The 15,144-nt window shown below is 41.6% G+C and overlaps 2 protein-coding genes across 4 annotated transcripts; one reads left to right on the top strand and one right to left on the bottom strand.

The window, feature by feature from the left end:
* Nucleotides 1-1,230: 1,230 nt before the first annotated feature.
* Nucleotides 1,231-6,231, bottom strand: LOC120027313 (chromatin modification-related protein MEAF6-like). 3 transcript variants are annotated; one of them, XM_038972237.1, is made up of 8 exons: nt 6,103-6,231; nt 5,487-5,602; nt 3,757-3,844; nt 3,590-3,635; nt 3,286-3,454; nt 2,616-2,645; nt 1,787-1,820; nt 1,233-1,645 (listed from the first exon to the last, which is right to left on the bottom strand). In XM_038972237.1, exons 1-8 carry the CDS (start codon nt 6,190-6,192, stop codon nt 1,631-1,633), a joined length of 588 nt encoding a protein of 195 aa, XP_038828165.1. In that variant the 5' UTR covers nt 6,193-6,231; the 3' UTR covers nt 1,233-1,630. The 3 variants fall into 3 exon arrangements, with proteins under 3 accessions (XP_038828166.1, XP_038828164.1, XP_038828165.1); XM_038972238.1 differs by lacking the exon at nt 2,616-2,645 and having other exon boundaries at nt 1,231-1,645; XM_038972236.1 differs by lacking the exons at nt 1,787-1,820; nt 2,616-2,645 and having other exon boundaries at nt 1,231-1,645.
* A 49-nt stretch (nt 6,232-6,280) lies between these two features.
* On the top strand, nt 6,281-12,007 carry stpg1 (sperm-tail PG-rich repeat containing 1). Its single transcript, XM_038971898.1, has 8 exons — nt 6,281-6,287; nt 6,881-7,002; nt 7,106-7,204; nt 7,456-7,635; nt 10,660-10,771; nt 10,902-11,070; nt 11,320-11,510; nt 11,691-12,007. Exons 1-8 carry the CDS (start codon nt 6,281-6,283, stop codon nt 11,762-11,764), a joined length of 954 nt encoding a protein of 317 aa, XP_038827826.1. The 3' UTR covers nt 11,765-12,007.
* The last annotated feature ends 3,137 nt before the right edge of the window (nt 12,008-15,144 follow it).

Genomic DNA, 15,144 nt, shown 5'->3' with positions numbered 1-15,144 from the left:
CCCAAATGGCACCCTTATGTGGTGCACTACTTTTGACCAGATCCATATGGGTTCTAATCAAAAGTAGTGCAGTAAATAGGGAATAGGGTGTCATTTGGGATGCATAGAGACCCGTGAGCCAAGCCCAGAAGCCGTGGTCGCAAAGGACTTTGAACTGCAGGGTGTGCCATGACATAATACAGTTGACATGGCAGAATATTGGTGGGATGACACCCTAATCAATAAGATCTTAGGCAATACAGAGAATTTAAGAACAGCATGAACCATACATTTGATAGGTTGATGGCAGATGTAAACACTTATGACTCATAGTGGCCAAATGTGGAACAGGGTTAAGACTTTTTGGTTATGATATGGAAATCCTGTGGTTGAAAGGCAGTTAAGGCAATTCTTTGAGGTCTTTTGAACATGCATTATGAAGTAGCGCTACCTAGTGAACGAATGTGGTGTTGCACAATGGCAGTACAACGACATTCACTAACAAACCTGCATATCTACTTTAAAAAAGTTACTACTACCTTTTCATCTGGCATTTCAAAACAGGAGTCTGTATTCACCAACCTGTTTCAATACTGTGCAGTACGCATCATGTTTGATCTTTATAAACAAGGGAACATTCTAGAAATAGCATGGGATAGGCTGTCATTGTGTAGTCCCCTGGTTCACTCAAACTGTCACTATTTTCATAAAACAAACTGTCGATGAGAACTGCCCCACAGGAATGCCATAATGACTTCATATCTTTGTGTAAACAGTGTTCTTTTAATCATACCTGGGAGTCAGAATAAAACTGTTTAAATGTGAACATTGTTTTGATACCATTTCCAGAATCTCACATCTTCTGCGGGATGAGGGAATTACTGACAAATGTGAATGGTTACGTCCAAAATGGCACCCTAAGCCCTATTGGCCCTGGTCAAAAGTAGTGCACTATAAAGGTAATGGTGATGCTATTTAGGACTGATCCAATAAGAGGGGGTACTTGGGAGACATCCTAGGATCCCGAGGCTCGTCTTAAGCTCATTGGCCTGTAATTGGTACGTAAATGAGCCATGAAGACGCCACAAAGAAACCAGGCAGTAATTGCTGTCAGACAAGGGGAAATCTGATGGTAATAAACTAGCTTCTGTGTGGATTTTCCTGCTGTATTATTACTGAAGAATACAGGGTAAAGACAGATGGTGACTAATGATTTACTAAAGCGTAGATTTTAGCAATAAACAACAAATGTATTGTAATTTCAAGGTTTTATTACAATCTTATGCAAAACAAATCTCAAAATAAAACAAAATATTAAAAAGAAGCTGGGATATTCTAGAGCTACAAAACTACACAATGACTAATACGAAGTAAAACAACTTTTTGATACAAGGAGAGAAAAATGGTGGGAGTTACATAATAAATAGTGAATTTTCAACCCTATACAATAAGGTGTGTTATCCAACCCCCACCTGCGTCTTGAGTAACATGCAATAACACACCTTGCCTGCAGGAAAATCATGAAACAGAAATATTTCTGATAGCAGGTGAGAGGCAATGTTTCATGCAATGTACACAATGTACGTAAAGACAGTTAAAGTTCAGAGGGGCTCTCTGCTTCACAGTAGACCTTTTCTGTCTGGCCACCTGATCAAGTTGAATAATCCTGTGGAACAAGGACAACATAGACAACAGAATTAAAAGCAGAACCTAAATCTTTCTAATAACAAATGTCTTTATTGATAGCTCAATGCAAGCAATGAGCAGACATTTAAATGTTATGTTGTCCTACAAATGAATAGCTTACCACTCTGGGTTTTTTGTTCACTTTCATGTCAAATCTAAAAACAAAACAATGCAAGAGTTGTTAGGTAGGCCTATTTCAGGTTTGACTAAATACAACGGTAACTAGGGGGGACAACAAGCACCACTACAGTTACTCAAGCTAAGAGACCAAACCACAACAAGACTACCAGAGCACCATATGAACACCTGGGGTGCAGCGAAATATGTTTGTTTGTACTCAACCTTTGACCTCCCCATCTCATTTTGGCAGGAAGAGCAGCTTTTTTCATAACTGGATTAGGGGAACTTGACCTTTTGGAATGAAACCATGAAGGGTCAAGAAATACACTGAACTTCTATAGAAGAAGTGTTTAAGCCCCTATGATTCATTAACACTTAATAATCTAGTGTTGAGTCTACAGAAGCAAGGTGCTAATACCTTATTATAAACAACACATGATTTGAGAAATGAAGGGTGCATCCCCAAATGGCACCCTATTCCTTGTATGGGGCCTGGTCAAAAGTAGTGCACTAAATAGGGAATTGGGTATCATTTGGGACATCGTTGAAGATTTGGACATGCAATGATAGATTCACTATGAGGACGCATGAATCGACAGAGCTAGAGCGACAAAAGCGAAACAGAGAGCTGAGGGATGGAGAGAGTGGGGAAGTCAGGATGGGGTCAGAGAAGGCAGGGGTTGTATCCCAAATGGAACCATATTCCCTACATAGTGCACTACCTTTGACCAGAGCCCAAGAGCAGTGCGCTATGTAGGGAATAGGGTGACATTTGGTACGTAGCCAGGATGCATCACCACAGGAAGCAGGAAGTAAAATTGGAGACTTACTCAAAGTCATAATCAAACATGGCAGAAGGGCTGGGGCAGCGTTAGGGGAGGAAAGAGCAGCAGTAGTTAGTACAACGGCCTGACTCACTCTAAAGGGATGCCTACATATCTGTAAAATTAACCTACAACAATATTTTGTCTTTTCACAAAATGAAGCATATCTTATTGAGCAGATCTGGCGCTAAATATATTAAGCTACATACAACATATAATAATGTGGCCAGGAACAGGTGTGATAAGCTTACTATTCCTCACATTCCAGCTCCAACACAAACAAAGACTATCCACTTGCTATAAACCAGATGTTTATACACTAGTACACCCAATCAAACTGACCCGGACAACTTTAAAATGGTGTGTTGCTGACCCAAGAAAAACAAAAGCAGTACAAGCTTAGCAGCTTGGCCAAAGAAACTTCAGAGTCAGAGACAACATGCATTATCCATAGCAATCAAAAAGAGTGAGAGCACAGCACAGATTTCAGACTCGACAGTAAGGCCATGTTCAGTTAATCTTACATTTCACTCATTTAGCATTAACCGCTAGGCTACCTTCCACCTGAACGTTCCACAACAATGTGTCCTACTGAAAGCCTACTGTTAGCCTAGACCAGGGGGGATGTATTTAGGAGTTAGCCTAGACCAGGGGGGATGTATTTAGGGTCAAGTACCTGTGTCTGTTTTTGTTCTTCCTCTTCTTGTGGCTTCCATGGTGACTGCCTGAGGAAGAGGATACAGCCTTCTGAGGTTTGAGGTCCTGCAGGGCCCCGTCTGCATCCTCGGTGTCCTCCTGACTGGGCTCATTCTCCTGGTTCTGGAGGTCTGGGGACGTGTCGCTCTCTGTCCCACACAATGGAGCAGTATGTCACACTCACATCTATCAGTATCTCACACAGACATATGCACTGTGGTAAAAAAATTAAAAATAAATAATAAAACAAGTTGCCATGCAGTTGTTCTGAACCAAATACCTACGCTTTTCATTCATGTGATCTGGTATCCCACCGAGTGCACAGACAGCCTGTTCAACAAAGGCGAAAAGTTGGTCAGACTCAGCATTTACACATTTTTGCAATCATACACGATCTAGCATGAACATATTGAGAGGACAGGCAGAGGATAGGGTGAGGTGAAGCACTCACTGCTACAGAAGTGACGGAGGACTTGCTGAACAGACGCTCTGCCTCCTTGAACTTTCGGTTTCTTCTGTCCGTCTTGCTGTTGGAATTTCTATAACGGAACAATACAGAACAGGGTAAATACAGTTGAAGTCGAAAGTTTACATAAACTGAGTTTAAATGTACTTGGATAAGGTGTTTCACAATTCCTGACATTTAATCCAAGTAAACATTCCCTGTCTTAGGTCAGATAGGACCAACACTTTATTTTAAGAAGGTGAAATGTCAGAATAATAGATTTCAGCTTTTATTTCTTTCATCGCATTCCCAGTGGGTCAGAAGTTTACATACATTCAATTAGTATTTGGTAGCATTGCCTTTAAATTGTTTAACTTAGGTCAAACGTTTTCGGCTACCCTTCCACAAGCTTCCCACAATAAGGTGGGTGAATTTTGGCCCATTCCTCCTGACAGAGCTGGTGTAACTGAGTCAGGTTTGTAGGCCTCCTTGCTCACACACGCTTTTTCAGTTCTGCCCACAACTTTTCTATAGGATTGAGGTCAGGGCTTTGTGATGGCCACTCCAATACCCTGACTTTGTTGTCCTTAAGCCATTTTGCCACAACTTTGGAATTATGCTTGGGGTCATTGTCCATTTGGAAGACCCATTTGCAACCAAGCTTTAACTTCCTGACTGATGTCTTGAGATGTTGCTTCAATATATCCACATAATTTCCCCTCCTCATGATGCCATCTATTTTGTGAAGTGCACCAGTCCCTCCAGAAGCAAAACATTGCTTGCAAGCCTTTTCCTCCAAACATAACGATGGTCATTATGGCGAAACAGTTCTATTTTTGTTCCATCAGACCAGAGGACATTTCTCCAAAAAGTACGATCTTTGCCCACATGTGCAGTTGCAAACCATAGTCTGGCTTTTTTATGGCGGTTTTGGAGCAGTGGCTTCTTCCTTGCTGAGCGGTCTTTCAGGTTATGTCGATATAGGACTTGTTTTACTGTGGATATAGATACTTTTGTACCGGTTTTCTCCAGCATCTTCACAAGGTCCTTTGCTGTTGTTCTGGGATTGATTTGCACTTTTCGCACCAAAGTACGCTCATCTCTAGGAGACAGAACGTGTCTCCTTCCTGAGCGGTATGACGGTTGCATGGTCCCATGGTGTTTATACTTGCGTACTTTTGTTTGTACAGATGAACGTGGTACCTTCAAGCATTTGGAAATTGCTCCCAAGGATGAAGCAGACTTGTGGAAGTATAGAATTGTTGTCTGATTTCTTTTGATTTTCCCATGATGTCAAGCAAAGAGGCACTGAGTTTGAAGGTAGGCCTTGAAATACATCCACAGGTACACCTCCAATTGACTCATATAATGTCAATTAGCCTATGACATAATTTTCTGGAATTTTCTAAGCTGTTTAAAGGCACAGTCAACTTAGTGTATGTAAACTTCTGACCCACTGGAATTGTGATACAGTGAATTATAAGTGAAGTAATCTGTAAACAATTGTTGGAAAAATTACTTGTGTCATGCACAAAGTAGATGTCCTAACCGACTTGCCAAAACTATAGTTTGTTAACAAGAAATGTGTGGAGTGACTGAAAAACGAGTTATAATGACTCCAACCTAAGTGTACGTAAACCTCCGACTTCAACTGTAGACTGCAAACACAGGCTTGATGATTCAATATCAACTATTCACTTTTCATGTCTAAGTGTGCTGTACCATGTCCTGCTTACTTTTGGTTGGTGAGATATCTGTCCCATCCTCTGATGATGTTCCCATACATCTGGGTATCTTCCAAGTAGCTGCCCTCAAATGCATAGATCTGTCTCTCCAAGTTCACCAACGTCTCCTGTGTGCAAAAGGCATTAGACTTTGCATTTGTGGTTTATGAAACGGACAGAATGTGTTATTACAATATAGCCAGATACTGTACCAGCACAGATAAAAAGGGAAACTTTTGGTACCAGAGCCATGATGTATGAGGGTATGCGCATAGTAGGTTTTGGCTGCTCCTTGTGGGCAAAATAAGTTACTACATAGTAACTAGCGCCAGCGACACATTGTACATAAACATCGAGTCAGGAGTAAAATCATCTATACCCACCATGCTCAATAAAGGCATGTTACATTTGATCTAATGTTCGATAACTCAATTAGTATGGTAGCTAGCTAACGAGAAAGCCACAAATATGTTGGTAGAAAGCCGAGGCCTAGTCGTAGTAACTAGCGCGGCCTAACGTTAGTTAGCTAGCTAGCAAGCTAACTTCCAAATAAAGCATAAGATGCAGCAAGATACGCATATAGCAAGATATTTAGCGAAATGGAAACGTAGCTAACTAATTCACTTACCGCAAGTTCTTGTTTCCTCTTGACCAGCTCCGAGAGTTCCCGACGTGTGTCGGGAATCTGTGGTGGTGTCGCTTTTGCATGCATTGCCATGTTGAATCTTCGAAAAACAAAACAGTGGCGCGTCTTCAATGATGAATCAAAATAAGCAGTAAAAACATTCGCCACGTGTAGGCGCTAGATGACAGGTAAGGTTGCGTGCAAAGAGCCAAATACGTTTAATTCTCTTGCCTCGCCCCCTTTGCTTTCCGCCAAGAACGTTTACTCGCTGTCATGGCAACATATCATATGCGGAAACATTGTATCCTCACTCAGAAATGTGTTTCTGGCTACTGTGACAGCAGTTTGGTAAGAGATAAATTGTCGCATCCTATGATCACTTAGTAAATGTAGCTCGATGATCATAACAAAAGTCTAAATCCTTCTGAAATTATTTCAATTAATTTTTTTACTTTTGTTTTATCATGATCATCGAGCTACATTTACCGTGCAAATCGCTAGCTTGTGGCTACTAGTCGTCAGCTAAAAGTTAACATGCTAACATTAGATGTTGCAGTGTCAGTGCCATTACAAACTCTCTTCCCTTCTAAACAGATTGTCAGGCGGTGCAAATGCATCGGGCACCTGTCCCTCCAGTTGTGTTGAATGTCTCTTAGCTAATGATGGGCAAAATACACAAAGGATTGAATGACAGTAAGTGTAATTTTTTTGCCTTTCATCCTTTGTAGACCTAAATAACGATCTGCTCAGACTTCAGATATCTCTTTCTATATTCATCTAGGCTGCAAACTTCCAGGATACATATCATCAATACCCACCAAATACCAAACAGTGGTGATAAGCAATGAGGATAAGAAAGGGTTCTTGTCACAAGCTAAGAGGTTCCTTTCAGAAGACAGTCAGGTAGATATGTCAACCAGTTAATCAATCAGTCCTCCAGCTAATCAATAAATCAACCAACACATTAATTGTCCAATTATGATATGATTTTAAAATGTGGTTTCAGAATGAAAACCCAGGGCCAGGCACATATATGTCTCACAGGCCTGCTGAAATCAGCAGCCCCTCCTTTTCAAAGAAAGGTACAGGAGGCTTTGCATCCCAGGTCAGACATGTTAATGGTACCCTACTCACAACCTCAATCTCTTTGTTCTCATCAGTAGAATCATCATGAGATTTTAATTAAATGTATTCTCAAACTTTACCGATAATAGGGATCAAATCAAGTGTCCTTAGGATCTCAGAAACCCAATGAAGCTTATGTTATAGATTATTAGGTAGGTCTATACTCTCTTAAAACCCGGTCCGCTGCCATACTTACAATGCTTACCTAGGGCATCTTCTCTTCTCCACTAGGCTGTCAGAGTTCCCCGTAACCCTCAGAGAGGTATCCCAGGACCAAATGCCTATAACCTGCAGTCCTCTCTGATCCACAAACACAGCTTCGGCAGGGGAGGCTCCAGAACTTTCCGACTGCCAGTGGCTGTACAACATGATGGCCCTAAGAACAAGACACCAGCCCCTAATCAATATCATGTAAGTGCAGGTTATTCACAACCTAGGTTATATGAGAATACCTTTAAACAGGTCAACATTCACAAAGCCGTTGGGCCTGACGGATTACCAGGACGTATACTCAGAGCATGCGTGGACCAACTGGCAAGTGTGTTCACTGACATTTTTACCCTCTCTCTGACCGAGTCTGTAATATCTACATGTTTCAAGCAGACCACCATAGTCCCTGTGCCCAAGAAAGTAAAGGTAACCTGCATAAATGACTACCGCCCTGTAAAACTCACATCGGTAGCCATGAAGTCCTTTGAAAGGCTTGTCATGGCTCACATCAACACCATCATCCCGGAAACCCTAGACCCTGGACAACAACTTCTCCCTCAACGTGAGCAAGACAAAGGAGCTGATTGTGGACTACAGGAAAAGGAGGGACGAACACGCTCCCATTCACATCGACGGGACTGTAGTGGAGCGGGTCGAGAATTTCCAGTTCCTTGGTGTCCACATCATCAACAAACTATCATGGTCCAAACTATCACACCAAGACAGTCATGAAAAGGGCACGACAACACCTTTTCCCCCGCAGGAGACTGAAAAGATTTGGTATTGGTCCCCAGATCCTCAAAAAGTTCTACAGCTGCACCATTGAGAGCATCCTGATTGTTTGCATCACCGCCTGGTATGGCAACTGCCTGGCATCCGACCGTAAGGCACTACAGAGGGTAGTGCCTACGGCTCAGTACACCACAGGTGCCAAGCTTCCTGCCATCCAGGACCTATATACTAGGCAGTGTCAGAGGAAGGCCCCAAAAATTGTCAAAGACTCCTGTCACCCAAGTCATAGACTGTTCTCTCTGCTACCACACGGCAAGCGGTACCGGAGCACCAAGTCTAGGTCCAAAGGCTCCTTAACAGCTTCTACCCCCAAGCCATAAGACTGCTGAACAATTAATCAAATGGCCACCTAGACTATTTACATTGACCCCCCCTTTGTTTTTTCACTGCTGCTACTTGCTGTTTATTATCTATGCATAGTCACTTTACCCCTACCTACATGTACAAATGACCTCGACTAACCTGTACCCCTGCACATTGACTCTGTACCGGTACCCCCTGTATATAGCCTCGTTATTGTTATTTTATTGTGTTACTTTTATTTTATGTTTTACTTTAGTTCATTTAGTAAATATTTTCTTAACTCTATTTATTGAACTGCATTGTTGGTTAAGGGCTTGTAAGCATTTCACGGTAAGGTCTACTGTATTCGGCACATGTGACAAATAACATTTAATTTGATTTGATAAGAAGAGGGAAGCCATGTTTTAGATCCATATTGGAATGTGAAATATGAAATACTGTACGTTTATTTCCTGTATACAATAGGCTTACATATTTGTGTACTGAACATTTTACTCAAAAGATGTTGCTATGAAAGTACAGTCGTTGCCAAAAGTTTTGAGAATGACACAAATATAAATTTTCACAAAGTTTGCTGCTTCAGTGCCTTTAGATATTTTTGTCAGATGTTACTATGGAATACTGAAGTATAATTACAAGCATTTCATAAGTGTCAAAGGCTTTTATTGACAATTACATGAAGTTGATGCAAAGAGTCAATATTTGCAGTGTTGACCATTCTTTTTCAAGACCTCTGCAATCCGCCCTGGCATGCTTTCAATTAACCTCTGGGCCACATCCTGACTGATGGCAGCCCATTCTTGCATAATCAATGCTTGGAGCTTGTCAGAATTTGTGGGTTTTTGTTTGTCCACCCGCCTCTTGAGGATTGACCACAAGTTCTCAATGGGATTAAGGTCTGGGGAGTTTCCTGGCCATGGACCCAAAATATCGATGTTTTGTTCCCCGAGCCACTTAGTTATCACTTTTGCCTTATGGCAAGGTGCTCCATCGTGCTGGAAAAGGCATTGTTCATCACCCAACTGTTCCTGGATGGTTGGGAGAAGTTGCTCTCGGAGGATGTGTTGGTACCATTCTTTATTCATGGCTGTGTTCTTAGGCAAAATTGTGAGTGAGCCCACTTCCTTGGCTGAGAAGCAACCCCACACATGAATGGTCTCAGGATGCTTTACTGTTGGCATGACACAGGACTCATGGTAGCGCTCCCCTTGTCTTCTCCGGACAAGCTTTTTTCTGGATGCCCCAAACAATCGGAAAGGGGATTCATCAGAGACAATTACTTTACCCCAGTCCTCAGCATTCCAATCCCTGTACCTTTTGCAGAATATCAGTATGTCCTTGATGTTTTTCCTGGAGAGATGTGGCTTCTTTGCTGGCCTTCTTGACACCAGGCCATCCTCCAAAAGTCTTCGCCTCACTGTGCGTGCAGATGCATCACACCTGCCTGCTACAATTCCTGAGCAAGTTCTGTACTGGTGGTGCCCCGATCCCGCAGCTGAATCAACTTTAGGAGACGGTCCTGGCGCTTGCTGGACTTTCTTGGGCGCCCTGAAGCCTTCTCCACAACAATTGAACCGCTCTCCTTGAAGTTCTTGATGATCCAATAAATGGTTGATTTAGGTGCAATCTTACTGGCAGCAATATCCTTGCCTGTGAAGCCCTTTTTGTTCAAAGCAATGATGACGGCACGTGTTTCCTTGCAGGTAACCATGGTTGACAGAGGAAGAACAATGATTCCAAGCACCACCCTCCTTTTGAAGCTTCCAGTCTGTTATTCAAACTCAATCAGCATGACAGAGTGATCTCCAGCCTTGTCCTCGTCAACACTCACACCTGTGTTATTAACGAGAGAATCACTGACATGATGTCAGCTGGTCCTTTTGTGGCAGGGCTGAATTGCAGTGGAAATGTTTTTTGGGGATTCAGTTCATTTGCATGGCAAAGAGGGACTTTGCAATTAATTGCAATTCATCTAATCACTCTTCATAACATTCTGGAGTATATGCAAATTGCCATCATACAAACTGAGGCAGCAGACTTTGTGAAAATGAATATTTGTGTCATTCTCAACTTTTGGCCATGACTGTAGTGTTTTTGTTTAAAGACTTGCCTTTATTCTTATTGCTTTAGGTGTCTTTAGATGGGGTAAAGCCAAACACGTTAGTGTCCGCTCAATCAGTATTTCTGTCAAAAACTGGACGGAGTTCTATGTGCTCAAACACTCTAAAAGGACCATCGCCATGTAAGTATTACACTTTTTATTAAAGCAGTCAATTTTTGCTAATTGGGAATATCATTTTAATCGATACTGCATTACATTGACTCCTCTACAGGATTTTATATATGATACTGTTTATCTTTGCTTGTTCAAGGTCACTACAAAGTCAATGATGCCATAACTCAGAAATGCCCCAAGGTTCCCCTCTCCTGCTTCAAGTCCAACTCTGTGAGGATCCAGTCCCCTGTGAATAACCATGTCCCAGGCCCAGGCACCTATAGTGCCTACCTGGCCCCAGAGCCAGTCAGGAGAACCATCCTACCGTGAGTAAAAGCACAGGGTCCATATTCATGAACCATCTTAGAGTAGGAGTGCTGATTTAGATGACGTTTTGCCTTTTTGATCAGAATGTTTAAGATTGCATGGACGCGGGGGGGACCTGATTCTAGATCAGCACTCCTACTGGGAGACGCTTTATGAGTACGGATCCAGGACTAGAAGGGTAATCGTTTCTCTGATAACGTCTCTCTGGTCTTAAACTGCTCTCCCATGCCCTTTAACCCTTGTCCAAGGAGGAGACATTACCTGGGAATATCAGCTCCCCCTCTGATTCTTCTGAAGAACCCTCCCCTGCCTGGCCCTGGGCAGTATGATTTAGTGAACTATGGAGACCCAACCAAGCACTTCATGTCCAGTGCCGTGTTTGTTTCTGGGACAAGCCGTTGGACCCAGGATGTGCGCGGCCAAGGAGTTCCAGGGCCAGGTGCTGTATTAATGACCCTTCTTATCACACTAACGGTTATAGTGGCCATTTTTCGTTTTCTGTTACACTATATTATTTTTTACTATTGTTATTGGTATTCTTAAAAAAATAAATGTATGTTTAACTTTCATTTCACTGCAGAGGATATTGATTGAACTTAATGTCACTTTTTGTTTATAGGTTACTATGAACCAGACACATCATCAAAGCGGTCTTTCTTATACAATTACTCCAACAACTGGATTCCAGCATGAAGCACTTGAGGCAACTCACATTGCTTTTGTGTGGGTGTTTTTGCATGTGTTCACACCACACTGTGCATATATTTACTAGTGTACTTTATGTGAAATTGTATTGTGGTTGAGTGGCTTGGTGTGGGAGTTTGTTTCTGCATGTGAGGAAGGTTTTGTACAATGTTTTCATGTGCATTCCATGTACTGTACGCATGTGTTTCACTGTGACTAAAGAGAAGGATACAAATCACTTCATATTTCCATCTATTCAGTAATTGTATTTCCAATACAGTGCCTTCAGAAAGCATTCATACCCCTTGACTTATTCCACATTTTGTTGTGTTACAGCCTCAATTCAAAATGGATTACATTAATTTTTTCCCACTCCCATCTACACACAATACCCCATAATGACAAATTGAAACCATGTTTTTAGAAATTTTACCAAATGTATTGAAAATGAAATACAGAAATATCTCAATATTCACACCCCTGAGTCAATACATTGTAGAAGGACCTTTGGCAACAATTACAGCTGTTAGTCTTTCTGGGTAAGTCTCTAAGAGCTTTCCACACCTGGATTGTGCAGCATTTTCCCATAATTATTTTCAAAATTTTGCAAACTCTGTCAAATTGGTTGTTGAACATAGCTAAACAACCATTTTCAGGTCTTGCCATAGATTTTAAAGTAGATTTAAATCAAAACTTTAACTCGGCCACTAAGGAACATTCACTGTCTTCTTAGTAAGGAACTCAAGTGTAGTTTATTGTCCTGCTGAAAGGTGAATTCATCTCCCAGTGTTTTACATTTCAGTCATTTAGCGGACTCTCTTATCCAGAGAAATTAGGGTTAAATGCCTTGCTCAAAGGCACATCGACAGATTTTTCACCAAGTTGGCTCAGGGATTCAAACCAGCAATCTTTCGGTTATTGACCCAACTTTCTTTACTGCTAGACTACCTGCTGCAAGACTGAAACAACCGACTGAACCAGATTTTTCTCTACGATTTTGTCTGTGCTTCTCCATTCCATTTCTCTTCCCCCCTGAAAAACTCCCCAGTCCCTAACGATTACAAGCATACCCATACATGATGCAGCCACCACTATGCTTGACAATATGGAAAGTGGTACTCAGTAATGTGTTGTATTAGATTTGCCCCAAACATAACACTTTGTATTCATGTTTTGCAGTATTACATTAGGGCCTTGTTGCAAACAGGATGCATATTTTGGAATATTTGTATTCTTTTTTTTCTTCACTTTGTAAATTCGGTTAGTATTGTTGAGTAACTACAATGTTGTTGATCCATCCTCAGTTTTCTCCTATCACAGCCATTAAACTCTGTAACTGTTTCAAAGTCACCATTGGTGAAATCCCTGAGTGGTTTCCTTCCTCTCTGGCAACTAAATTAGGAAGGATGCCTGTATCTTTGTAGTGAATGGGTGTATTGATACACCACCCAACGTGTAATTAATAACTTCACCATGCTCAAAGGGATATTCAATGTCTGCTTTTTTAAACCCATCTACCAATAGGTGCCCTTTTTGTGAGGCGTTGGAAAATCTCCCTGGTCTTTGTGGTTGAATCTGTGTTTGAAATTCACTGCTTGACTGCGGGACCTTGCAGATAATTGTATGTGTGGGGAACAGAAATGAGGTAGTCAGTCAAAAATCATGTTAAACACTATTATTGCACAGAGTGAGTCCATGCAACTTATGTGACTTGTTAAGTACATTTTTACTCTGGGACATATTTAGGCTTGCCATAACAAAACGGTTGAATACTTATTGACTCAAGGCATTTCAGCTTTTCATTTTCGTAAACAGTTCTAAAAACATAATTCCACTTTGGCATTATGGGGTATTGTGTGTAGGCCAGTGACGAAACATCTCAATTGAATCCCTTTTACATTTTTTAATTTTAATGAATTGATTTTGAATTCAGGCTGTAACAGAACAACATTTTGAAAAAAATCAAGGGGCATGAATACTTTTTGAAGGCATTGTATCCTTAAGAAGAAACATGTGTAAGCATGTTTTGTGTCCAGTAATGTAGAGATGATGGACAGTAATGGTAGTCCGTGACAACTGCTAGTGCTATCATTGTCAGCGGTACACCCCAATAACAGCTGGGCACACGAGACAACATAGTCAAAGCAACTGTTGGGGACGTGCTGTGGGGTGGGACACTTGGGAGTGGGTCTGTATGAGGGATGGGACACTGAGGAGGGGGTCTGTATGTGAACAATGTGCCTGTGCATGACACAGGGATAACTTTTAAACCAAAAGACAAATGGCTGTGTCAGTCAGTCACTCCCTTATCCCCTCTCTCACTTCATTGAAATGTTAGTACACAGTGGCACGACAACCCATACCCCCCTTATCCCTTGTCTCCTGTATATCAGTTAGTAGTCCCCATTAGTGGTTGGTTTACATGAGAAATTAGCATGTGCCAGTCCCTTTGACAAGTAGTCTCATGTTCTCAGTATTATGTCTGGAACCTCTGTGTGGTTATGCCTCTGGTGCATATTTCAGGGCATTTACATCATCAGTGGCCCAGATCAGGTTCTGCCTGCCAAAGCAGTTTCGACCATCATAATGAGTTACATCTCAGCCTGTTTTGTCTGCCAGATTGAGTTACACTTGGGACACTTGACCACTGAACAAATATGTCAAACTCTATTTTATACACAGTCCCCACTGGGCACACACTGGTGAATCAACATTGTTTTCACATCATTTCAATGAAATTACGTTGAACCAACGCGGAATAGACGCTGAATTGACGTCTGTGTCCAGTGGGTCATACTGCAACAGAACTTTAAAATTGTGGTTACATATACAGTACTAGTCAAAGTTTGGACACACCGACTCATTCCAGGGTTTTTCTTTATTTTACTATTTTCTACATTGTAGAATAATAGTGAAGACATCAAAACTATGAAATAACACATGGAATCATGTAGTACCCAAAAAAGTGTTAAGCAAATCAAAATATATTTTAGATTCTGGAAAAGTAGCCTTGATGCCTTGATGACAGCTTTTTACACTCTCTGCATTCTCTCAACCAGCTTCACCTGGAATGCTTTTCCAACAGTCTTGAAGGAGTTCCCGCATATGCTGAGCACTTGTTGGCTGCTTTTCCTTCACTCTGTGGTCCAACTCATCCCAAAACATCTCAATTGGGTTGAGGTCAGGTGATTGTGGAGGCCAGGTCATCTGATGCAGCACTCCATCACTCTCCTTCTTGGCGAAATAGCCCTTACACAGCCTGGAGGTGTGTTTGGTCACTGTCCTGTTGAAAAACAAATGATAGTCCCACTAAGCACAAACCAGATGGGATGGTGTATCGCTGCAGAATGCTGTGGTAGCCATGCTGGCTAAATGTGCCCCAAATTCTA

The sequence above is a fragment of the Salvelinus namaycush genome, chromosome 32 (assembly GCF_016432855.1).
Source record: "Salvelinus namaycush isolate Seneca chromosome 32, SaNama_1.0, whole genome shotgun sequence".
NCBI classification, from domain to species: domain Eukaryota; kingdom Metazoa; phylum Chordata; class Actinopteri; order Salmoniformes; family Salmonidae; genus Salvelinus; species Salvelinus namaycush.
The sequence above is the reverse complement of the archived record's forward strand: the minus strand, read 5'-3'. Positions and strand labels throughout refer to the sequence as shown.

Excerpts from the sequence above, each read along its gene's own strand:
- stpg1 (XM_038971898.1), top strand. Across the intron at positions 7,205-7,455 it reads CAGGAGGCTTTGCATCCCAG|GCTGTCAGAGTTCCCCGTAA; the intron begins GTCAGACATGTT and ends CTTCTCCACTAG. Across the intron at positions 7,636-10,659 it reads CAGCCCCTAATCAATATCAT|GTGTCTTTAGATGGGGTAAA; the intron begins GTAAGTGCAGGT and ends TTATTGCTTTAG.
- LOC120027313 (XM_038972236.1), bottom strand. The coding sequence starts at position 6,192 with ATGGCAATGCATGCAAAAGCGACACCACCACAGATTCCCGACACACGT. Across the intron at positions 5,603-6,102 it reads AGAGGAAACAAGAACTTGCG|GAGACGTTGGTGAACTTGGA; the intron begins GTAAGTGAATTA and ends TTTTGCACACAG. Across the intron at positions 3,455-3,589 it reads AGATCACATGAATGAAAAGC|AGAGCGACACGTCCCCAGAC; the intron begins GTAGGTATTTGG and ends TGTGTGGGACAG.